Here is a 25,910-nt window from a genome sequence, read left to right as displayed (position 1 = left end):
TATTGGCAACGTCATTGCGTCATGTGCCCTTCGCACAAATATAAAGTGCAATGCACATAAAAAAAGTTTTCGTCATAATCATAAGTTCTTGGTTTGCTCATATTTAAATTTCTTATCGTCATATGACAGTTTTCCGGGTTTTCTGCTATACCTTTGTATTTTTTTAAAATCATTTTCAGTGCTGTCACCATGAAGTTCTCCTTAAAGTTATGTTTTCTATTGTGTTCTGTGAGTGTCACTTTCGGCAAAAGATTATTTAGGTGAGCTCAAAAAATTATTGCTATTCTGCTACAAATTTTATCTGGGATAGCCACTTACACTTTTAAAATATAAATTTCTTAACATATGGTAAAATTTTAATACGGAATGTAGCTCGACAAAAGCTCCTTTGTGTAATTTTTAAGAGCTACGTTTTTCTTTTTCTTAGTTCTTAAATATGATTGCACAAAAATTACTACCCTTTTAAAATAAATTTATGATTTACACCACAACCAGAAATTAAAGGATTTAGCTCTTCTGCACATATTTTCTTTGTTCGATGGAAAAAGTTTTGAAATTTCTTTTTGCCGATATCCGTAGATTTAATTTTCTAAAAAATGTCGATGTCACTCAATTTTGTAGTAAAAGCATGGCAAATTGAGAAATAGATTTTTTTCGAAGAAACATGTCTTAATTTCTTTGAAAAAAAAATTTAGATATGAAAAATTTATACAGTTCAGAGATTTTTTAACTGAGAGATACAAAAACATATTTGAAAAAAAAAATCCGTTTCAAAGTTCAGCTTGTAGCTTTCTCTGTTCAAAACACCAAAATTTATCCACCTCTCCTTTTTTAATAAAATAATCACTCAAGTACTAAATTTGGACAGAATGTGACTTACCAATCTGTTCTAGACAGTTGTTTGCAGTTTTTTTAAATAATAATTTAAATTTTAAAACCAAGTTTTTTTTTATTTCTCAAGTTTGTTTCATGAATTTGTACATGATTTTATTGGGTCATTTCACAGTATTTTGTCAAAATGTTGAGTCTGCAACATGGCACTTTTTTGCCGTAACTATTTAATTTACTCTTTAATTATCACATTTTTTTATTTTGAGTTAGTGTGTTGGTAGGACTAATTCAAAATAAGTTTTTTTGTGCTAATTAAACAGTAAATTAAATAGTTATAGCAAAAAAAAAAGTCATGCTGCGGACCAGGGTTTGCCAATATATATCACGATATTTATCCGATATTTATAATTCAAAAATGCTTTCAAAATACCTACTAAAAATATCTACTATATTTTACATAAAATAACACCTTCATATTTTTATAAAATCGTAGATGGGGCATTCCACGGTATTTTTGACATTATGTAGAGTCCGTAACGTGACCTTTTTTTTGCCATAACTTTTTAATTTACTGTTTGATTTGCATATTATTTTAATTTGAGCTGGTGTGTTGGTATTAAAAGATCAAAATAAAATAATATGCTAATCAAACGGTAAATTAAAAAGTTATGGCAAAAAAGGTCACGTTACGGACTCTACATAAATGTCAAAAATACCTTGGAATGCCCCAGATTCAAATTATTTTCAGAAATTCGGTACCTAAAGGAGGCATGTTTACAGAATATGCTTAAATAGTTCTTGGCATGGATAAGAATTAACTTTTAGAATAAAATAACTGTACTTTTTTTGCAAAATAAATTTACATGCAGTAAATATAAAGTTAAAAACTACAAGAAACCCTCAAGATTTTGTAAAAACAAAGAATTTCGGAAGTGAGAGTTTTTGTTTTTTAAATTCTAAAATAAAAACTTACATTTTTGTTGCATAAATCCTCACACTCAGTCTGAAACACAACATATGAATATGAAACAATGCGCCTTACCGAGACACACCCAAAGTTGGGTTTTACTCTTAATTAATGGTAAAGTTCAAAAAACTGGCAGTTTCTAATATTTATTCATCAAAACACAACTACTGAATCTAAACCAGCACAAAATAAGCTTTCCTATAAGGTATATTGCAGTGAAAAACAAAGATCTATCCAACGTGAACCGCAAACAAGTTTGAACAGCTCTAAGATTGCCTTCGGGTTGCCAAACACAGGTTAGTTTAGCCAGGGATACCATGCTTAAAAAGTTATCGTCTCATTGCCGAGAAAAATATTTCAATTTTGTGTAAAAAATCGGATGTCGCCAAATGGGGGGGGGGGGGGGGGGGTATCACATCTGTAACAAAATATTTTTAAGAAATTCAAATGAGAAAGATGAAGTTAAAAAGCATAACCATGGAAACACAAAGTAAAATAAGTTTAAGAATTGAAAATGAGAAAAATGGAAATAAACAATGGATTCAAAAAGAGTTACCGTGGAAACGGAAAATAAAATGGTTAAAAACTTGTTTAGAGAACAGATTTTTTTGCCATAACTTTATTTAATTCGCTTGTAACTTTTTTCTAATGGAGATAGAGGGTTAAATTTTCGATCATAGGTCAAGTTAGGTCTGGAGTAAAAAGTGCAGCTCTTACCAGTGGTGTTAAAAAGAAAACTGTGGGACAATCCCTTCACTTTCTATTGATAGATTTAATGAAGAAAATATAGCCTAAATTTCAGCTAAGCCTAAACAAATTCAAGCTAAAAATGCAAATAACTCCCATCGTAATTAAGTTAGATCTTTGAAACGAATTGCGTAGAATGCGGGAAATTCTACTCTTTCCAACGATATATAATATTAATATGTGCAAGTAATTTTTCACCACCTTTTTGCTTGAGAAAATATTTTTTAAGGGTATTTGAAGAGCATTTTTTCCATAATTTATGTCAATTCTTGTCTCCATACAGTATTATAATTTAACGCAAAAATTTTTGAGTTAATTAAAATGAAAGTCATTTGGTGTTCAAGCTGCAAAGTGGAGGTCTGTTTGCTCCCACCTTTTGAGATCTGCCCAGTAATGAATTGACTCTATTGATTACTACTTAAACTTATCGTTATACGTTTTCTTTTTCTGGTTACCCAGTGCCATATTTATACGAATTTGAAATCATTAGGCTATTGAAATGGATCATAAGATTTAGAAAAATTAAAAAGCAACAATATTTAAATTTAGCATCTGATTGCTTTCTCTTCCATTAAAAATTACTTTGAATGTGATAAAATTAGTAAGGACTAATTTAAATTTTTGCAATGGTATTATATGGTTACTTTCATTTATATAAAAAAATATTTTTTTAACCAACTTTCGAACATTTAAAATTGTTTACTATTTGGTTGTTGAATACTAAAGTATTCGGCCAAACTAAATATTAGGTTTGTCTGTTGAATATACAGTATACCGACCGAATATGCATTGCTAATTTTAAGGAAAATTTTTCTATTGTTTACTTAATTCATCTATAGAAAGAAAATAACCTTTAGACCCTATTTAGAATTTAAAAGTGTTTTCTCATAATCGTCATTTTAATTTCATGTATATATTTTTTATTCCTAAATTTCACAACTATTTTCTCTTTTAGAATTCCTCTTGTTCATGTTCAATCAGTTAGACAACATTTACATGAGGTTGGAACTCCAATTAAAGTAGCACAACCGCGTAGTCATTTACTTGGACAAGGGCCATTTCCTGAGCCACTATCTAATTATTTGGATGTAAGTAGAATTGTTTAAGTTGTAGGTTTATATTTTGTAAATAATCTTTCCTGGTTATGCACTGCTGTAGTTGAAAAACAAAAAAGTATATTTGGGGGGAATCGGGGGGGGCAGCCCCCCCTCCCCCTGAGCATGCATGTACCTGGGAGAATTCATCTCTTAAAAGGTTGGTATCATAACTGACAGATTTTTGTTTGTCTCCCTAATAAAAGCTCAGTTTATATTACTTAGCTAGCTTTATTTAAAAATTGGATATTTATTATGAAACTAAATATTGTGCTTGAAACCAATTTATATTAAACTTGCATTCTTTAAATTAGTATAAACCAAAGATTTGTTTAAATCTTATAGAATCTTTACCAAGTGTAAATTAAAGTGAGAAATCTTATGCTCTCTAAAGGTGTTCAGTATTATTGTTATTGAATGTGTTTTAACTTTTTCACAAAAGTTTGAGATTTTATGAAATTTTTGATAATTTCTTTTCTATTCATCTATTTTATGAATGCACGGTTGAAAAAAGGCTTTTATTTTTTCTTTCCATTAGTAACAATCTTGTATTTTAACATTTAGTATTCAATAAGAAAAGATGAGGGTGAGTCATACATCTTTGTATCTATAATTTCATAAAAAGAGAAAAGAAACTGCATACCAAAGGACTAGAAGGAATCTGAGTATGATAGTGTTACTTATTGTTTTTATGTATAGAAGTTTTTTTTTAGGGAAGGGACATTGTTGATGAGAATCTCCTGTTTTTTGCTTTTGCAAGATTTCTTATGTCCATCAGCATATTGCTTACAAATTTAATAGTTATATCCCTTCTCATACTTTACATCATCTCAAAGGCTTATTGAACATTTATGTTTAAATTAGAGACGTACCGAGTAGCACTTTGGCCGAGTACCGAGTACTCGGCCTTTCACTACTCGGCCGAGTACCGAGTTACCGAGTACTCGGCATTTCACTACTCGGCTGAGTTAACAAGTACCAATTATGTTTTAAGAAGAACCACTGATACACACGTGATCAATTTTGAACTTATTGGAATAGTAGTATAGACCTCTTTGTCCATATAAAAGTTTTTAAAACTAAATTCCTGCTGAAATTTAATTTCGCATTATTTAAAAAAATTTTGTTTACATCAAAAATTTTACAAAAAAATTATTTTTAAAATTAAAAATAAATAAATAAAAGGTATGATTGATCAAGTTGGAATTAAGACAAACTATACCAATCTATTTTAGTTCTAGTCCGCCAAACATAAATAATTTTTAAAAGCAAATGTGCAGGAACACTGCACACATGTGTTTCTGCGTTAGAAGGAACGTCTTTATCGGTGCATAAAATGTGAGCTAACAAATGTTAAGACATTCGACAAAAAAATCGGACTTTTGTCGGATGCCTTTAAATCTACAAGCTCACATTTTGTGCATTGAAAAAGGAATTTCCTGTAACGCCAAAACACGTGTCTGCAATGTTCCTGCACTATGCTTTTAATGGTGTTTTATTTCCCTTTTTTTAAGCAAAGGAATTTTTATATTTCTTATAACTAATTTTTGTTTGTAGCAAAAATCTATTTTTTATGCAAAAATTTCATATTTTCTATACTCACCTTTTTTGCACAATTTTTAATAAATAAGTTTTATTAACTTTGGGGACATTAAAATAAAGATTTATTCTATTAAAGCATTAAAAACTTCATTATTCTCAAAATTTAATTGACTTGTAAAATGATTGCAGAATATTTAATATGCTTGCACTTTTTTATAAATTTTAATATCCGTCTTGGACAATATTCAATTTTTTGCAACTACTCGGTATTGGCCGAGTATCTGATCAAAATTTGGCCGAGTACCGAGTACTCGGCAAATTGGCCGAGTATGCCGAGTACCGAGTAGTTACCGAGTACTCGGTACGTCTCTAGTTTAAATTTCTAAAGATGTTTCATGTGAAATATGCTCAGGGGTCTGGCCAGAGCAAATTTGGGTCCGTTAACGGACCCTTCACAAAAATCCGATCAACCAAAACGGACCTTTCACAAAAATCCGATCAACCAAAACGGACCTTTCACAAAAATCCGATCGACCAAAACGGACCCTTCACAAAATTCTGGTAAACAAAAACGGATTTTTCACAAATTGTTTATTGAAAGAGCAAATCTCAAATTAAAATAATACAGCATATTTAAAGTTAAATTAGAGGAATCAACTTATACAAAATCAGCTAATTTTGCAAAAGGAAAAAAAAATCGGCACTCTTGTGATGCTCCTGCAAGCCATAAATAATTACTACCGCCAAATAAATATAATGCCTGTTGTTGGTTTCTTTGAAAGAAATTAACAGCTGAAAGTCAGTTTGGTTTATAATTTTGCTTGTTTGTTTTATGCAGCGGTGTTGTTGTAAACTTCTTTGGAAAAGCGTCAACATTCTCTGAATAGGCGTAGTAAGCACTTTTCTCCCCACTCATGATTTAAGCATCAATAATATACAGCAAAATGAATTTAGAACTGCAAAGGATAGTATGGGTGGGGCAGATGTGATCGCTTCAGATAGGGTTACAAAATTTAAACTTATCGCCATTTAGTGTCTGGTGGTGCGATGTTAAACTGTTATTTTGGGAGAAAGTTACATGGGTTTGGTTTTTCGATACTAAAAAGGATAATTAACTTTAAATAAACTTTTATTTACCGTTATTTTTTTCTATAGATGTCTACATTTTGAAAAACGCAATCTTTTTACATCCGATATGAGAATCTATTTCATTCTTTTTTTCAAGCTAACTTCGCTTTATTAGGATGCAAATAAATGAAAAGTCTCTTTATTTTTGTAACAAAGCTTATTTCAAGTTTTTAAAGGGGAATTCCATTTTCTTTTATGAGTCAATAATTAAAAGGCTGAATCGATGGTTTATTTTTTATTTTATTTATTTATTTTTGCTTCAACTGTGTCCAGATATTAATGATATACTTATCATAGGACTCTAAAATGCAATTCAAAAGTAATTTTATCAAAAATATTTATTTTACAAGCCGTTTTTATACTTTTGATTCCTTCACTTTGAGGATTGCAATCTCTTTGCATCCGCTGTGGAAATCAGATTTTTCGAATTTTCGATGTTTAGTACGCTTAGTTAAGAGGTAAACAAATAAAATATTTTTTTATTTTTGTGAAAATTACGGAATTTATAAGGTTTGAACAAAACTCTGTGCTCTTAAACAGTGTCTTGGGTTAAAAAGTTAAATGCTGAACCCCTGCCTAATTTTTTTTCTTACAGTTATTTTAAATACTATACAAAAAACATTTATAGTATAATTTAACATGATGTAGAATGGTAGATAAATATTGATACTTGAGGGGTGCTCATCTCCCAGGGAGCGATGCCTCCCCCCCCCCTCTCTTCAAATACTAGAAAAACACTCAAGAATGATATTCTCAACAGAAAAGAGAGAAAACACTCAACTTCAAGTGTCAATGATGCAGTTTCCACCATCTCAAGAGTCGAAGCTTTCGTTTTTACAAGAAAAAAAAATTATTTGATTTTTCACAAAAATAATTGATTTTTCACAAAATTATTTTATTTTTCACAAAAGACGGACCCTGTGAAAAATCCTGGACAGACCCCTGATGCTCTAAAAATGAAATTTTGTGTGCATAATTAATTTTTTTTTTGTCAAAGAAAGTTGTACCTCTACTGTGAGATTTTCTTTTCATATTCCATTTCCCATATAAATCCTGGATTTTAACTTGTTATACAGCATATAATTTTCTATTTTTCAACTCTAATTTCTTTAAATTATTATCCTTTATTTTTACTTTGTAGCAGATGTATCATTAAGATTATTCAAAATTAATTTGTTATGTCTTATTTTATCAGGCTCAGTATTATGGACCTATTACCATTGGCACCCCACCTCAAAATTTTAAAGTTGTGTTTGATACGGGATCTTCAAATTTATGGGTGCCCTCTAAGAAGTGCAAATTTACAAACATAGCATGCTGTAAGTATAAATAGTATGGAAGATTTTTTTTAGTGTAATTATACTTAAAATTAATTTTTTAAATTAAAATGCCAATATATTTCAAGCATTACTTAACAAAAAGACTTTCATAATGAGATGTAAAACCAATTTAAATAGAAATATATATGATTCAAATCATCAAATTTAATGTAGATGGCATAGTAGTGTTCTATAAATACAGAAAAGTAGGGATAATAAATAAATTGGGTAATATGTTTGTTTTGCTGTTTTTTTTAAATTTTTGTGTACATGCTTAAAATGTTACAAAAATTAATGGTTGAAGTAATAATGTAAAGTTTTGTGTCTCATTTTGTACAAATATGCATACAGCAGCAAGCCTCATTTGCCAAGACTTTACTTCATACCACCTCATTCTTTTCATTTAAAAGAAGGGGATGCTTATAGTGGCTACTAATTAAAAGATAGCAACTAATTTAAAATTGACCACTGATTACAAATTTGAATTCTCAGGTTAAATCTCACAGTAAAAGAACAGTTTGAATCAATAAAAATGGTCAAGTGATTATAAAAACCTAAAAATCAGTATAGGGAAGAAAGAATGTACCGACTTGAAAAAGTTAAAAAGAAAGCAAAAATAATGAAATTTATAAGGGATTTTTAGGGTTCAAGTTAAGAAATAGTGTAAATCATCAATTAAACAATTATCATTTGAGGTACTGAGAAGCAAAGGGATGCAAGTGGACATTTTCAAGTTTTGAGTAAACTGTGTTTAAAGAAAAGCCCCTAGGTAGGCTTTAATTGAAATTTTTTTCTAAATCATGCTATGCAGCAGCAACTACCAGGGCTACTAGTACCATCTCTTGCCCTAAGACAGAGGAGAAGTTCACTTACCATGTGTACTAGTTATCTCCAAATTTTTAATTTTGCCACTTGCATCCCTTTGCTTCTCACTGCCTCATTTGACTTACATCATGATTAAAATTACCTATTTAAATTAATTGATTTTGATTGTTGACACTGAAATAAAGTTAAAGCAAACCTAACAAATGCATTTAAGATTCGGATATTTGTAATTAATGGTCTTTGAATAACAAAAAAATGAGTGAAATTCAATTTGATTCCACAATCATTTATTGTAGATTTAAAAAAGAATAAAACTGAATCATATACATCTTAATTAGTTCAAACTTCAAACTGGTATTCATTACAGGTTTTGAAATCAACTATTTTTCTCTATTCTCCTTGTACAAATAAATTTGCATCTGATTTGTTTTATTCTCGTCTAAAAAAAAAAAAAAAAAAAAAAATTAATGGAACAATAAACTCTTTTTAGTGCTTCATAATAAGTATGACAGCAGTGCTTCTAGTACCTACAAAGCTAATGGAACTGGAATAGAAATCAGATATGGAAGTGGCAGTATGACTGGCATTTTAAGTACTGATGTTGTAACAATTGGAGGATCTAAGGTATACTTTTTTTTTATTCAAGAGATAAAGTGTCAAATACAAAGCTGTAGTTATATATTCCCAACCCCCCGTTTCTTTCTGAAGAAGCGTCACTCTTTAAATTATGATCTGTCTTTAAAAATAAATTAATTAAAATTATTTCTCTTAGGTCTACTATTATTGTAATTTGTACAATACTTTTAAAACTTAGATTTTTTGCGATATTTTTTACAAACTTTTATTTTTGAAGAAACAATCCTTGTAGGTATATACAGTAGAGTATCTGTGATATTTGGTACCGTTACTATTCCAGATATCTAAATTCTACCTCTATAAAAGGCTTAAATTATGAAATCCTAATTTATGAAGAAAACAGAACAGAGGTGCTTATAAATTTCAAAACGGTGAAAAATATTAAAAGAGGGAAAAATTTATATGCCTAATCACTATTTTAAATGTTTAAGAACCAATGCGTAATCACAAGTGACGTGGGGGAAGGGAAGGGGCTTTCTTTTTAATGAGAAATTTATTTGATTCATACTCTGCCATCGAATTATAATTCTGCACAAATTTACTTTTTCAAATATAAATGAATAAATCAAAAAATATATAACATTTAACACAATATATGTTATGCAGTTTAAAGAGAACCGAACTGCAGAGTAATGCGTACATACATCCAGTCTACACAGATTTAACCAAGCACTAATAAAGGGTAAGGTGCCTTTGTTCATCTCCACCTTTGCAGCAACTTTTTAGAAAGAAGTCTTTGTTGTAAGGGGGAGTAAATTCAGCTAGTTAACATCCTATTTCATACAAATTATATTTCAAATAGTAAAACTTATTTCAAAGCCTTTCATGAGTGTGGAAGGGATGGATATGGATTTCGGAAGAGTTTTTTTAACTTTATGTGCCCATATTCAGACCCCGAAGAGTTCCTATTTTTCCTACTTTTTCCTATTTTTTAGAGCTCTCTACTTATCTTCCTACTTTTTCCTTTTTTTTCCTACTTTTTCTTTCTTCGGTATAGCACTTTTAATTGTGCATTGATTCTTATTTTTACAATGCCGCACCGATAATTTTCTGCATGTTACAATTTTGAAAAGCAAAAGAAACAAGCGGATCCTGAACTTTTCATTGACTGACTACAGTAATTTCTGGAAGGAACGCCGCGGCGTCTGCGTGTTTAAAAGTTAAATTTTCGTAAGTGACTTTTTTACCATTGCTGCGTTTATGATCGACTTTTCTTTTTATCGCCCCGACTTCAGTCCTACTGTTTTAACGAAACAATAAGGAAATTGATACTGGCACATTCTGATGCAATTATATATTACTTACCCGTCAATTAGAAACTTTAATTAAAGTAAACGGCCGACTGTTCGAAAAGTGCGGGAAAAGCAGAATTTCCTATTCACCAATTTTTCGTATAGATGATTACAAGGGAAATGGAGCTCTATTTAAACAGAAAGGCAATGTAAAACCTTAAAAGGAACGTAAGGAAGCAAAAGATGAAAAACCTGTACACTGTACATATTTTCTTGATGTTAGTACAAAATAAAAGCGACATGTAACAGAAATTCGCAAAAATGAAACACTTCAAAAATAATCGCAGAAACTAACCTTTTTCATACATGAATATGATTATTGTTCATTCTAAATAGGAAACATGAAAAAATAATTTATAAAAAATCAGTTTCTTTCCTTGCAAAGAGTGTATTTGCAAAAAAAAAAACCTCGGCAAAACCTAAATGGGCAAAACATTCCCGATTTTTGGAGAAAAATCGGAAATCAATTTAAGTGCGAGATACCGTTTTTATTTCTTCACATTTTTAAAAGTTGGGGGGGGGGGGGGGGGGGGGGGGTTACAGCCACAAGCAAATATGTACTGTATTTTTTTTTTTCTTTTTAATGGGTATTTTCTAATCTGATATGTCATCAATATCGAGGAGTTGCTCCCCCCCCCCTACTCTCAATTTCGTGAACAATTTCCAGATGAATATTTTTGTTGTGTGGTGAGGATTGAGTAAAAATGTTGTGTTTACCATGCATTGATTTTTTCCTTTTTGTTCCGTGACAAAAATTTTGGAAGAAGGAGGTAAAAAATCATCAAACCAATAAAACAATATTCCATTTTATTGCTTGATTAAAATTAAAACTGGCCCGTCATTTTGACTTTTCCCTCGGGATGGCTAGCGAAGTATGTATACTGAATGCAAATTTTGTCTGAAAACAATAAAAACCACACAAACTTTTATAGTTAAGCATTAATTTTCTAAAGCCAGGGAGGGGAGAAATTGACCCCACCGACTCCCCTAAATGACATTCCTGAAAGAAAAATTTTGTTGAATGCTAAAAATATGTAACATAATACAAACCTTTTAGTTTACCTATTTCGTTATTTATTTAGTTTAATTATTTTATTATGAATTTTATGTCCCATATCAGGGGTCTGTCCAGGATTTTTCACAGGGTCCGTTTTTTGTGAAAAATCAATTATTTTTGTGAAAAATCAATTAATTTTGTGAAAAATCAAATTTTGCAAAAAAAAAAAAATTGTAAAAACGAAATTTTTGAATTTTGAGATGGCGCAAACTGCATCATTGACACTTAATGTTGAGTGTTTTCCCTCTTTTCTGTTGAGAATATCATTCTTGAGTGTTTTTCAAGTATTGGAATATGGGAGGGCGGCATCGCTCTTTGGGAGATGGGTACCCCTCAAGTATCAATATTTATTTACCATTCTACATTATGTTAAATTATACAAGAAATGTTATATGTATAGTATTTAAAATAATTGTAATAAAGAAATTCAGGCAGGGGTTCAGTATTTAACTTTTTGAACCAAGACATTGTTAAAAAACACAAAATTTCGTTTAAAATGTATAAACTCCATGATTTTTACAAAAATAAACAAATATTTTAATTCTTTACCTCTTAACAAAGCGTACTAAACATCGAAAATTTGAAAAATCAGATTCACATAGCGGATGCAAACAGATCGCCATCCTCAAAGTGAAAACATCAAAATTATAAAAACGGCTTGTAAAATAAATATTTCTCATAAAATTATTTTAGAATTGAACTTTAGAGTCCTATGATAAACATTTCATTAATGTCTGGACACAGTTGAATCAAAAATAAATAAATAAATAAAAAATGAACCATCGATTCGGCATTTAAATTTTTGACTCATAAAAGAAAATGGAATTCCGCTTTAAAAACTTAAAATAAGCGTTGTTACAAAAATAAAGAGACTTTTCATTTATTTGCATCCTAATAAAGCGAAGTTAGCTTGAAAAAGAATAAAGTATGATTCTCATTTCGAATCTAAAAAGATTGCGCTTTTCAAAATGTAGGCATCTAAAGAAAAAAACGATGAATAAAAGAGTTCATTTAAAATTAATTATCCTTTTTAGCATCGAAAAATCAAACCCATATAACTTTCTCCCAAAATAACAGTTAAACATTGCCTAAGTAGCGATAAATAGTTAAACATTGATAAACAGTTAAACATCGCACCCGCCAGATGCTAAGTGGCGATAAGTTTATAGTTGGTAACCCTATTTGAAGCGATTACATTCCCCCCCCCCTGCATCCCTACTATCCTTTGCAGTTCTAAGTTCATTTCGCTGTATATTATTGTTTATTAAATCATGAGCTGGGAGAAAAGTGCTTACGGCTGACTTTTTTAGAGAAGTTTGCAACAACACCGCTGCATAAAACAAGCAAGCAAAATTATAATCCAAACTGACTTTAAGCTGTTAATTTCTTTCATAAAAACCAACAACAAGCATTATATTTATTTGGCCTTAGTAGTTATTTATGGCTTGCAGGAGCGTCATAAGAGTGCCTTTTTTTTCTTTTGCAAAATTAGCACACACACACAGATTTTGTATAAGTTGATACCTCTAATTAAACTTTAAAAAAGGTTCCAAACATTATCGTTGGAAATATGCTGCGTTATTTTGATTTGAGATTTACTCTTCTAATAAACAATTTGTGAAAGATCCGTTTTTGTTTATCAGAATTTTGTGAAGGGACAGTTTTGGTTGATCGGGATTTTGTGAAAGGTCCGTTTTGGTTGATCGGGATTTTGTGAAAGGTCCGTTTTGGTTGATCGGGATTTTGTGAAAGGTCCGTTTTGGTTGATCGGGATTTTGTGAAAGGTCCGTTTTGGTTGATCAGATTTTTGTGAAGGGTCTGTTAACGGACCCAAATTTCCTCTGGCCACACCCCTGCATATTTAAGAACAAATTTATTTTAGTTCTGCATTTTCAGTCTTTTCCTTTTGTTTTTCAAATTCAAACATCTGCCCCTGTTTATGCAAGAATGCATGTCAGCTGCTGATTATTTTAAACTAAAATTAAATTAATATTTACTTTTCTTTTTGTATCGCAGTTAATGACAACAGGAGCGGAAAGTGCTAGTATTTTCAAATGATAATTGGATGCTCTCGAAGAAATGTTTTCGTTTTTGACAAAACAAATCTTTAACAAAAATGGTTTTATTGCACCAAAATATGAGTTTTATTATTATTATCTTTTTTTTTTGCGATCGCTATATTGCATTTTATTCTTTTACACTTCAAATTTTTATTACTGTACTGTTGAAAGTTGTTTTTTTATTTGGATTTTATTTTTGTATTTAGTACCTTTGTTTTCTGCAGTTTATTTTCCATACTGAAAATTGTCAGCTTGTTTCTTTCGTTTTGTTTTTATGAGTCGACCTTTCATTAAATCCCTTTAATACTTCAAAAATAGTTACTTTATTTCTGGGACAGTTTTAAATCAAAAATACTGTTAGTTTATTTTACATTAGAAATAAAGTTTACGCTAAATCTGTTTCCTCTTGACGTGTGTTCAGTCCTATCTCTTCCTATTTTTTCCTACTTTTTTAAGTGATTTTTTTCCTACTTTTTAAATTTTTGACTCCCTTATTTCCAACTTTTTTCCCCCCAAAAACCACTTCGGGGTCTGCATATTAATGTTTATTGTTTAGAAAATAACAAGAAATATACTCCTAATGCAGCTGCTAAAAGATTACTATCTGCTTGTAAGCAATGCACTAAAATTCCACTTTCCTTTTCCATAAGGGTAGCAAAAGAAATGCATGCAAATGTACTAAAAATACGACGTTTATTACATAAAAAACAAGTATGTAGGAATTGGAACATTAAAATTGGAAAAGGTTCAATATCTGCCTTTGAAAAATAATGCAATAACCAAACTTCTTTGAACTAAACAACTTTATTACTTAATATTATTATCTTTTCCTTTAGCAGTGACGGTACTAAGAACAGCGATTTCATTTTGAAAAAGTGATGTTTTATCCAAAAAACCAGAAATATTTCCAGATTTTCGCAAGCTTAGAAGCTTTGGGATTTTCCCAAATTTATCGGCTTGCAAGCTGCATATCATTTTCACTCCAGGGTCCCCTGTACCTAACGTTATTTGTGGGTTAACCAGTTGGATAGGACCCTGAAGATGGCTTTGATTTTTTATCTAGGCCGGAAGCCGAGCAAGCTAGCTGCATACCAACACACTCTCTGAGTCTGAAAATTGCATTTTTCCCTCCCCCCACCTTTCCAATAATGAGTTTACCCAAAACCAAAGGTTGAATATATCCTTGATGGGAACAGAACTTGGAAAATCCTTCTGTTACACATTTATATTCATTATTTTTATATGTGTTATCTATTAAAAAATGCTCTTCTAATAGATCAACTATTTTAGCTCTGATCTTTTGAGAAAAAATTAGACTAATATAGGCAAAAAGTCGAAAACTTAGAACATTACTACAATGTTTTCAGGGTGAGAAAAAAGCATGTAAAACTAAAAGGATAAAATCAGCGTCAAAACTAGAACTTGTGCTAAATCGTAAAAATTGTGTCTGAATACCAAACCTATTAGAATTACATTCTGTCATCATTAATTTTTTTTCCATTATTAAAATCGCAATTTGTCCTCAAATATTTCCATATATATCAAGCTACTTTAATATATCATTTAATTTATTAGTAATGTAAGAAGAACAAAAGAAATTATATTTGAATCGCAAAAAATATGAAGTTTTCGCAGAAAATGTGAATTAGCAATGCTAAAAATTTCATTCCAATGACACCATTCATCTATATATTGATCGTTACGTAGAGAAAATAACTGTTGCAGGGAATGTAATGTTTGACCCTGAAGGAGCTTAAATAAAAGTCTACACATTGGTTCTTTGTCCCAAATGGGTTAGTAAATGTCTTGTGTATAAATTGTGACAAAACAATCTTAAAATTAAATTTAAAAGTTATTATTTTTTGTTGATAATATTGTGTTAAATTGATTTTATCTTTAGATTAAAGATCAGACATTTGGAGAAGCTATAACAGAACCTGGACTTGCTTTTGTTGCTGCTAAGTTTGATGGAATTCTTGGATTAGGTTTTAGCAGTATTGCCGTTGATGGAGTTGTACCTGTTTTTGATAATATGATAAAACAAAAGCTTGTTGATCAACCAATTTTCTCATTTTACCTCAATCGGTAAGTTGTGAGAGTTGGTAAACAGTTTTTTTAAATTTTGATCTCTTACACTAAAGGAAATTTTTTGACTTTTAGATTTTTAAAATGATGTGAAAAAATCCCTAGCATTATTTTGATTCAACAAGTTGTTTGTCTGAAGAATAAGAGATTGTAGAAAAATAGAGCTATTATGAAAGAATAAAAAGTAGTATGAATGGCAGCATGTTTAAAAACAAATAAAATAGACATTTTAAGTAAACATTTACATATTATATTTAGTCGCATTATAAATCTTTTTTCCCTCAAGGCATGCAGTAATAAAATGCCAGTTTAAACGCCTTTTGTTCACCAAACCTATTTTATGGGTTGGAAAGAATAAATTAAAATTGGAGAAAACGCTTTACATTGGTTCTGAAATATGGGTGTATTTATCAACAATTTGTTGAAACATCCTCAACTGAGACGGAACTTCCAGGTTATGGTTCAGATTCGGCTTCAAAAGCTAATGAAAACTTAAATGAATTTGGTCGCTTCCAGCAAATATTAGCTCATTTAGGAACAGAATATTGATATTAGTTTACAGAAAAAGTTAGTAACAAAAGTTAAAAAAAAAAAAAAAAAAATAGTGTCATCAAAAATATTTAGATACTTTATAATTAATCATTGAGTGCTGATTAACTTTCTTTTAGTTTTATTCAAAAGAGAAAGATTATATAAACCCTGACAAAGAATTTTTAGATTGATAAAATGCTTGTAACTAATTGTTTTATTGATTAAATAATTTAAAAAGAACCATTTTGAAAACTAGATTTAACAGTTTTAATATTCATAACTATTTTTACAGCATAACAGATAAATTGAAAGGAAAATTTCTAAACTTATTACAATTAAATATATTTAATTTTTAATTAACTTGATTGATATAATGTGCAAATTATCTATATAGATAAAACCAAGAATGTGTGTATATATATTAGTGTGTATACATGTATGTTCTCTATACAAATCTACAGTTCTCGTCGGATCTGGAGCAAATTTGGCAGAAGGTACTTGGGTACCCGAGAAGAAATATAGAAGGGTTTTTGAAAGCCAAAAAAGAACCGAATCGTTCGAATTTTAAGACCCGAAAATGGCATTAAATAGCTTTTTCTACCCGAAATAATTATCCGACCAGTTCAATTTTGGTGCCATTCGAAAGCCCACGAAAAATACCCAAAAATTCATCGTTTGCACGATTTCATTTTAAATTAGCATGAAAACAATTCAGAAGGTTGCCACTTTTTTTTTCTCAACTGTGACTAAATAAAATTTTGTTTTTGTTTTGAGATAAAAATTTTCCCTTTTGATTATTATTTGGCGATTTATCTTTATTTTGGATTTTAGAAGTTGCGTTCAATTTATTCGGGAATTTTTGATTTGCCGTTTTCTTTCTTTAAGAATGGTTATTTTGATGGGAAATTAACAATACTTTTTTCCTCTAAGATAAGACTGATTGTTGAACATGCGTCACTTGACAAAACTTTTATTTTCGTGGTAGACCGTGCAAATCCGGACAATGCAGCTAGTAGTTAAATAATTTTTCAGCATGAGGAAATCTTATGCATCATTAAAAAATGTCAATAATGACTAATATACTAGACAGCCCGGTCACCATATCCAGAGACTGCTCTTTTGTTTTGGATGTGATAACCAGGCTGTCTAGTATATTGCATGTGGTTCTGCTTTAGCCCTGCGTAAGGGCAGTAACTTAGTGCTAAAAAATGACTGTACTTAACAATAATGTCGGTACATCAGTTTTCGAAAGGTTTTTGACTTTTTCATCATGTTTTTGAGTTTTCAACATGTCGCATCAAAAGCCCAACCCTAGTAAATTTGTGTTCAAATTTTCAAATCTTGACAACTGTTCTTTAACATTGTTGCATTTTAATCAAGTAATTTTTGACATCTCCAATTTTATAGTTACAAGTTTATGCTTAATGCAGCTTTGAACGCACTGTAACTTCAAATACTAACAAAACCAAGGCCTAAAAATCGTAGAAATGATTTTTTCATTTGTACATAATTGCATCTCAACAAGTTGGTTACAGTTGTGTGTTCAGTTGCATCTTCACTGCCACGAATAAGCTGAGTAAAGTAATAGTTAGTAGTTCATAATATCACTGTCATGATTGTGACGTTAGTTTGACAGTTGAAAAATTATAAGGAACCACATAAATGTAGTAATATTTTTTTCCCCCATGATTGTCTATAAGAAAATTTTGCTTAAAAATGACTGATAGAGCATTTAAATCAGCATTTTTTCTAACAAACTCTCTTTTTCAAAATGATGCTGTTTTATTATTGAAATAAATATACAATTGTTACTTGCGGGGAAAATACTTTCCGGGAAAAAATGTTGAAGTAAAGTGTTTTGCCAATTATTTTCTTCTGTTTTCCGAGATTTGAGCTTCTTATTTTTGAGTTGGAGAAGTTAGTAGGTATACAGATAATGTGTGCAAATCATTCTTCACTTTTTGTCATGAAATATTTATGGCTAAGATTAACCTTATTTACCTTTGGATAAGTAATATTCAATAATAAAAAAAAATTGATTTTTTTTTCAATGCAAACTGATGTGCCCAAATTCTTCTTGGAACATTTAATTTTGCAATTAAAAACTGAAAATTTGTTTTTGTGAAAGCTAGATTTAGCTATTTTCAATATCCCTCAAGAATGATTGCTACTCGTTATAATTCATTTAGAATTTTCCACATTTTAATAAAGTATACTGTAGAATCCATGTCAATTCAACAATGGGTGTAACATGATGGTCTCTGATTTTTTTCAGAAGTTTTATTTTTTATGAAAACAAAAATGCGGCCTCCGGCCGATTTACTGCATTTCCCCACGCAACCTTTCAGCGTAGCTCGTTAATTGCAATGCCATCATGTTCTCACTAAATTCAATATCCTGGATAACATGGCGACTCAAAATGAAAATTTCGCTATATGACTGAGTTAAACGTGTTCTCTGGTCACTTGTTGCGAATTTTTTTTTTTTTTGAATTTTCATGTCTGCCATTACGTAAAGAGTTCTTTAAAAACCCTCATTTTTTCAAATGCCTCTAAAATCTGTTAAACAAAAAAGTGGAAACTCTCCTTTTCAGGGAAGGTAGTTCTCAGTAGTACTAATAAATTACAAAAAAATGTAAATTTTTAAAATTGGCATTTTTGAGAAAAATCTAAAATTATTTTAAACTTTTTATTTTTCAAAAGACCATGGAAAATTAACGAAATCACATATTTCAAAATGTTGCATATGTGTTTGAACAAGAAAAAATATCCTTTTAAATAAAACAAACCGTAACAAAATATGTTCTCCCGTTCCTGAGGTAATGGACATTAAACATTTTGACGAAAATCCCAAGTGAGAAATCATGGCAGAACCGCCATCTTTGGCGGCCTGTATCTTGGCCCAGAAATTTTTTTTTGGGCAAAACAAAAAAAAAAAGGTTTCTTAATTTTTTATGAATTTTAACATGTTAAATTCAAAAAAATCCGAGACCATGTTACACCCCTTGTTGAATTGACATGGATTCTACCATACTTTTTTTTGTCTAGTATTTTGGGTGATTTTTTAAATATATATTCCCTGTTGTAATATCTGTATATCATTGAATTTATTGCATAAAAAATTAGTGTCTTTAAATCGTACTTTAATATTCTAATTAATGTTAATTAAAAAAATTCTTTTAGTGATCCAAGTGCTACAGTTGGAGGAGAAATAATCTTTGGTGGTAGTGACTCAGCTCATTACAAAGGCAATTTTACTTACGTGCCTGTTGATCGTAAAGGATATTGGCAATTTCCAATGGATGGGTAAGTAATTCACTTGATTTTTAAATGTGACTAATCTATAACAACAGAGCTTTTTCATGCATGACATGTAAACTGCCATATATGAGATATTTTCAGCTTATCTATTTGTTTCTTTGAACTTTATTCATAATTATAAAACTCATGGTCTATTTCCTAAAAATGCAATACCTTGATGCTCACTCGGTTGCATTGAATTAGATATAAAATATTTTACTAGGAGGAGAATACTTGAAGGTACTTAAGAATCAAGATTGGCAAGTTTCTGCCGAGGTGGTTAAAACCACCGGTAGGAACTGGTTGAAACCGGCATAGCAAAAACCACTTTTTGCCACATTTATAGCAGAAACTGGCAAAAATTCACAAAATGACAAAAAATTAATTATTAACATAGTACACTAGAAAATGCATACAGAAAATAAGCACTATTTAATTTCAATATTATCACAAGTCAAAATCAAATGTTACATTGTTTTGATCCTGCAGTTGCTCCTTAGAAAAGGTGGTTTCTAAAATTGAAACAGTTTCTCAATTTAATATGCACAAATGAGAAACTAGAATATTCTTCGAACAGAAGAGCTAGCAGGCAGTGCATCAAGGAACAAGTAATGTTTGTAAAACTTTCATCTATTGTATATTTTTTTAAACTGGTTCACCATATGTAGTAGCTGGGGTAGTGATAAAAATTTGACTGGAAAAATAAGTTTCGAGAAATGGGGTCAATTTGGTTTGCAAAGCTGTGACATTAGGTACAAAATCTACATTAATATTGGCAAGTAAAATTCTGGCACTTTCTTCAGGAAGCACATAATTTCAATCACAAGCGATTTAGATGAAGCATATAAGCGAGCAAATTACAATCAGTAATGCCTGTTTACTTCTGTATGTCACTCCTCTTTCCTAAGCACTCAGATGATTTTTCTTCCTTTGTTAGATTAATCCAAATGCTATACCAGCATCTGCAATTAAAAAGTTCCCTTTCCAGACTAAATCAAAGGCACTAGCATACAATTTTATTTTTTAAAATAATGAAACAAAATTTTTATTTTGTTTAAACTAATATCATTTAGTAATTACTTGAGTTATTAAAGACCCTTTTAAGTGTTAGCCAGTTTCTACTGATTATAACCAGTTTCTGCCGGCAGAAAGCCTAACCTGTTGAGAATACTTGAGGAGAAGCTAGCATACATCCACTTAAATTTCATCCATATTTGTTTACTAAGTATTCCATTCTAATCTAATTTTCATTCATGTGTAAGGAGAAGGCATAGTTAAAGAGCAACTTTTGTTTTATTTGTTCAGATGTTAAGTTTATTTTAATGTAAATTTTTATCTGTGTTTGTATACAGTCGGATCCCGACTTATGCGAGGGATCCGTTCCAAGACTTCTCGCGTAAGTCGAAATTTCGAGCTGTGGAAAAGTGTTGTGTATATATGATTTTTTATCAACATACCCAATCATTTTAGACATTAAACACCTTTTAAACTGTTTTGACCATTTTTTAACAATATGTTACAGTTTCTTACATAAAGAGCTGAATGTTTACCGTATTTTTAAAAAAGTTGCATAATTCAACATAAAATACTGTTATGATCATTGAGAAGAGATAAAATGGTGAGAGTGAAGACTTTCATTCGTGAATCAAAGACCCCAAATCACATGACAGGTTTTAAAGCAAAGCATTGAAAGAAATCATGTTTCTTTCGCTAGTGTACTCAAAACATGTCAACCATTCATCATTGTTAAGTTGGGCTCTTGGCTTCAGCTTTTGCTAAGCCAGTGATTGGACTTGCTCCCTACATTTACTAATTCTTACTCTAAGATTACGATGCACAAAATCAATGATAGGGAGAGACATAAAAATAACACAGTACGGTAAGTACAGTATGTAGGAATAATAAAGCCCTTCACTGTAAGAGTACAGTAAATACAATAAGTTATAATTATAACTTAAAAATTGAAGATGATAATTTATCCTGCGCAATCTGATTGTCATTCTAATATATTTTTAAATACAGTAGCTTCACATTTACTTTTATAACATTTACATCTATGGTAACATCCCTCTGGGACCCCCCGGACTTATACGGATTGCCTTCTCTTGACTTTTAATTATACATATAAAAGATTCACTCGTACCTAATTATCGTGCTACCTTTGACCCACTTTCTAGTTCAAGCGTATCAAGAATCTTAACCTTTTCTTAACTTGTCAAAAGCTTTCGCTTTTCGCTTCCATCTTCAAACTTTAGATGAAGCAGCGTCCTTAGATACCACAATTTTTCATCACCTTTCATATTTAGAATAAATAAATGAAAAATGAGAAGTTTTTTGATACATACACACTAACAATGCTATGTTTATAGTGCTGTATGTGGGAACTTGTGCAGTCAGTGATGCTGAAAGGATGAAAGTACATTCACGAATTAATATTTTATAGTCAATAACAAAGTCCAAATATTTTCATCCTTTCCAAATATTTTCATGTTGAGAGCAAGAAATTCGCTTTAGCTCTAAAATTCGTTGCTCCTGAAAAACTCACGCTGTAGCCATTTTGCGTCAGTCGGATCGCATTGTAGCGGGAGTCGACTGTACTCGGAATCAAATTTTAATCATTCTTTATTAAAGAAACTCATGCTTTTAACTTGTCATAATCCATTGCTAAATTGTGCAAACACAACTGTAAATACAGTGAAGCACTGTTTATAAATTTCTTGTTTGTACGTTTTTATCAATTACATGTTTTTTAATTTGGTCCCTGCCGAGTCTAATACACATTAACGAAAACTTATTGTACGTTTTTTCATTTATATGCTTTTTTCATACAGTCCCTTCAAAAACGTATAAACGGTGCTTCATTGTATTTTGTTTTCAACAATATAGGAAATCATTCATGGCAAGTAGGAATTAGTATTTTTAATTTTCATATTTTTTGGAAAAAAAACACTAAAAAATCTCTTTAATTTAATAAGAAAGAAAAAATTAATTTTGTTTACACTTATTTGGTTTGAAATAAATCAGGTAGTTTAAATTAGTAGTAAAAGATACTTTTAGCTGCTATTAATTAATGTATGCTATTAACTGACAACCCAGTAGAAGTATAGAGTAGTAGTATAGCATAGTATAGAACAGAGAGTATAGAACAATAACATGACTATGAGTTTAAGGCTAATTTTATTTAAAATGCCCTTTAAATATCAGGATGAATTTAAAAAATGTATTTTTTTCATAGTATTTGGCCGAGGCCAAATAGTAAGCTAGGTATTCGGCAGACAGGCCAAGTATTCATTGCATCTCTACTCCTTAGTCCTCATCATGAACAAAACTTGTGAAGTTAATATAGTTTTTTTTCTGGTATCTTTTCATCCAGAAGATTGCCTCTTTTGTACTGAGAAAGGAGTTCCTGTATAATTCTGAAACACTTTGATACTGTAGTCGCAATAGTAGCTCTTGTTTTTTTCATCCCAGAATTGCACATATTTCTCTTCTTTCAGCAAGCTTATACATTTACATTTCAGTTCAACTTGTTTTACTTTTCTCTCCTGTAGATTGTCAATTGGTGAAAAAACTGGTGTTTATTGTGCTGGTGGTTGTGAGGCTATTGCCGATACTGGAACTTCTTTGATTGCAGGACCTGTAGCTGAAATTGAGAAATTGAATAAAGAAATAGGAGCAACTCCTTTAGCTATGGGAGAGGTTAGCCTCACTTTCTTGATATTCTCTCTTTAAAAAATAAATAAATAAATAAAATATATATATATATATATATATATATATATATATATATATATATATATATATATATATATATATATATATATATATATATATAGGGTCATGGTAGAGTAAGGTAATCATAAGTCAAATAAAAGATTTTGCCTTTTGAAAAACTTTTTTACAATGATAAGTTATAATTAAAGCAAACTAATATTTTTTTGATTTAAAACTTAGACCAGCAGTGCATTTTATAGTTTCATTAATTTTGAAAAAAAAAAAAAAAAAACCCTAATAATCACTAATGGCAACATTCCTGTTTTGGTTTTAAATTAACTTATTCAAACAAAACTTAATCATAATCTAGTTTTTTTTAACCTTTTATTTTATACCTTTGTCCAAGTTTCATGTAATAATAAAATAATTTAGTTTCACACATTTCAAATGCATTACTTTTTTATTTAATTGATGAGTTATATTGAATTAAGAACCAATTTTTTCAAAGTTCATACTTATTTTAATGAAAAAAAGTTAACTGAATTATGATTAAAACAATATTAAAAAAAAAAACAGAGTGCATAAATTTTCTACGGTTTTATTCAATTCTCTTGCTCTATGAAATGTTTATAAAGTTGCTACTTGCTAATTAATTATAAGAAAATTGCATTGCCTGCAAATACTCATTATAATTTTTAAACATTTGTTTAGTATATGGTGGATTGCGACTTGGTGCCAAAACTACCAAAGATAACTCTTACATTTGGAGGCAGAAATTTCGATCTTCAAGGATCAGACTATATTCTTAAAGTAAGTATCGTAATTTTTCTCTTAAATTCTAAAATCTGGGATGCGGATGATATGAAATGTTTATTTTTGTAATTGTAAATTAAAGTTATGTAACAATTTAGCATAAATTTGATTTGATTAAAAATATTTATACTTCAAGAATTGTAAAAAGAGAAGAAAAAGAAATATACTTCTATATATGCACATTGTGTTGTAATCTTTGTTTTAAAAGATTTGTTTTTCCGATAATTCCAAGGAAAGTTGTTACAGTTTTCTTTTTTTCCAGGTTTCACAATTAGGACAAACTGTTTGCTTGAGTGGATTTTTAGGTATGGATATTCCTAAACCAATGGGACCTCTTTGGATACTTGGGGATGTCTTCATTGGACGTTATTATACTGAATTTGATTATGGCAATGCCAGAGTTGGCTTTGCGGATTCTGCTTAGAATTTGCTCCCTAAGCTTCACCAAAATGTTCTTTTTAATGCATTTCATTTTAAAAGATTTAGGTTTTCCTGCAAAATGAACGAATTTTTTTTTAGTAAAATGTTAGAATTTTCAACACTTGCATGTTCTTACAAAGCATTTGTTTAAACGAGTGACTTTTTCAGTGATATTACTTTTACTTAATGTTATTGGTTTATTATGTATGTTCTTTTAAATAAAGTTTCTTTTCCAATTTTAATTTGTATCTTATGAATTTAAAATTGTCATTAACATGTCACAATTGTTATTCAAATTTTGCAAATTCTTTTAAATTTCTATATTTTTAATGTCATTCCTCCCCCACAAGAGGTTCGTGAAATGTTACCCTACACCCTCCTCTCTTTGGGGAAGGGATTTGTCAAAATAGTATTACATTTTTTATTCTTTGAAAAATTTAATTTCCTTGCTATATTAGCTTCACAAAGGGAAACTTGGACTGTAATCTATCGTAAAAAAATATTTAATAATTGCTAAATTTTCTTTTTGAAGCGAAACATCTCCATGTACTTGAAATCAGTACTTCCTAATTTCTCATCTTTGCCCTGGGGCAGATACAGATTTTCTTTTTTTTTGGAGGGAGCCCCGGAAATTGAAAAGCACTCCCCTCCCCCATACAATGCTTCCTAAACTAATTTTCATGGCTTAATTTTTAGCCTACTTTTCCAGTAAGAGTCTTTATTTCTTTTTTGAAATCAACAAAGGCCATAGAGTCTGTAAGGGGGATCTTTATTTTTAACCAATTGCAGGCAGTGTTTGCTTATCTAAAATGTTTCTTTTTTTCCTCCCAATCTCCCCCTGCCAACGCAAGGCAATACTATTTCTAGGAATTCGTTTGAACACCAGTGTACAGGATAGGACTACTTGACCTTTACCTGTAGAATACATTTTTCTCCCAATACAATGAAAGGAGTAAAAGAGCGATCCAGAGGAAATTTTGGGGACCCCGGCTTGACCAAGAATGGAGTCTCGGATGCTTCTTGATACCATATAGTGGCGCATCCAGTATTTTTTCCTGGGAGAGGCTTGAAGTTTCGTAAGAAACTCTCATTCCTAAAATGAGGGGCATATTTCGGGAAGTCCCCCCCCCCCCCAATTAATGCCGATTTTTTTTATTTTCATTTTAGTGTAGTTTATATTTGATGTCGACTTTTACAAACTTTAAAAGAACAAAATAGTTTTATTTCCTCTTCTCAGACCTTTTTTATCCATCTGACTACAAAATTATTTTTATTTTTCAAATGGTAATAAGAAACGCAGTAACCTTATCACTCTCAAAGTAAGAAAAAATTTTGAATAAAGAAAACTGCAATAATATTATCTAGAAAAAGTGGTGTGTTCCACAGTTGTGAAGAAGCATTTTTTTTCCCCTTTTCTTAAATAAGTTCCATACTTTTTCCCCGATGAAATCAATTTTAGGTTAACTTTGATGAATTTAAGGGGTTGAGGGTTCTCCTGGGAAATTTTCCGAAATTGAAGCTTTAAAAACGCAATTTTACGCTATCTTTGG

At 30.4% G+C, this 25,910-nt stretch overlaps 1 protein-coding gene across 1 annotated transcript; it reads left to right on the top strand.

Moving 5' to 3' along the window:
- Positions 1-41: 41 nt before the first annotated feature.
- LOC129222684 (lysosomal aspartic protease-like) lies at positions 42-24,602 on the top strand. Its single transcript, XM_054857215.1, has 9 exons — positions 42-260; positions 3,501-3,633; positions 7,505-7,628; positions 8,944-9,077; positions 15,399-15,583; positions 19,297-19,419; positions 22,965-23,112; positions 23,839-23,937; positions 24,203-24,602. Exons 1-9 carry the CDS (start codon positions 190-192, stop codon positions 24,362-24,364), a joined length of 1,179 nt encoding a protein of 392 aa, XP_054713190.1. The 5' UTR covers positions 42-189; the 3' UTR covers positions 24,365-24,602.
- The last annotated feature ends 1,308 nt before the right edge of the window (positions 24,603-25,910 follow it).

Source organism: Uloborus diversus, chromosome 5 (genome assembly GCF_026930045.1).
Source record: "Uloborus diversus isolate 005 chromosome 5, Udiv.v.3.1, whole genome shotgun sequence".
Taxonomy (NCBI): domain Eukaryota; kingdom Metazoa; phylum Arthropoda; class Arachnida; order Araneae; family Uloboridae; genus Uloborus; species Uloborus diversus.
This window is presented reverse-complemented; position numbering and strand designations above follow the sequence as displayed.

Coding starts and splice junctions, on each gene's coding strand:
- LOC129222684 (XM_054857215.1), top strand. CDS start 190: ATGAAGTTCTCCTTAAAGTTATGTTTTCTATTGTGTTCTGTGAGTGTC. Junction 19,420..22,964: donor TGGCAATTTCCAATGGATGG/GTAAGTAATTCA, acceptor TCTCTCCTGTAG/ATTGTCAATTGGTGAAAAAA. Junction 23,938..24,202: donor GATCAGACTATATTCTTAAA/GTAAGTATCGTA, acceptor CTTTTTTTCCAG/GTTTCACAATTAGGACAAAC.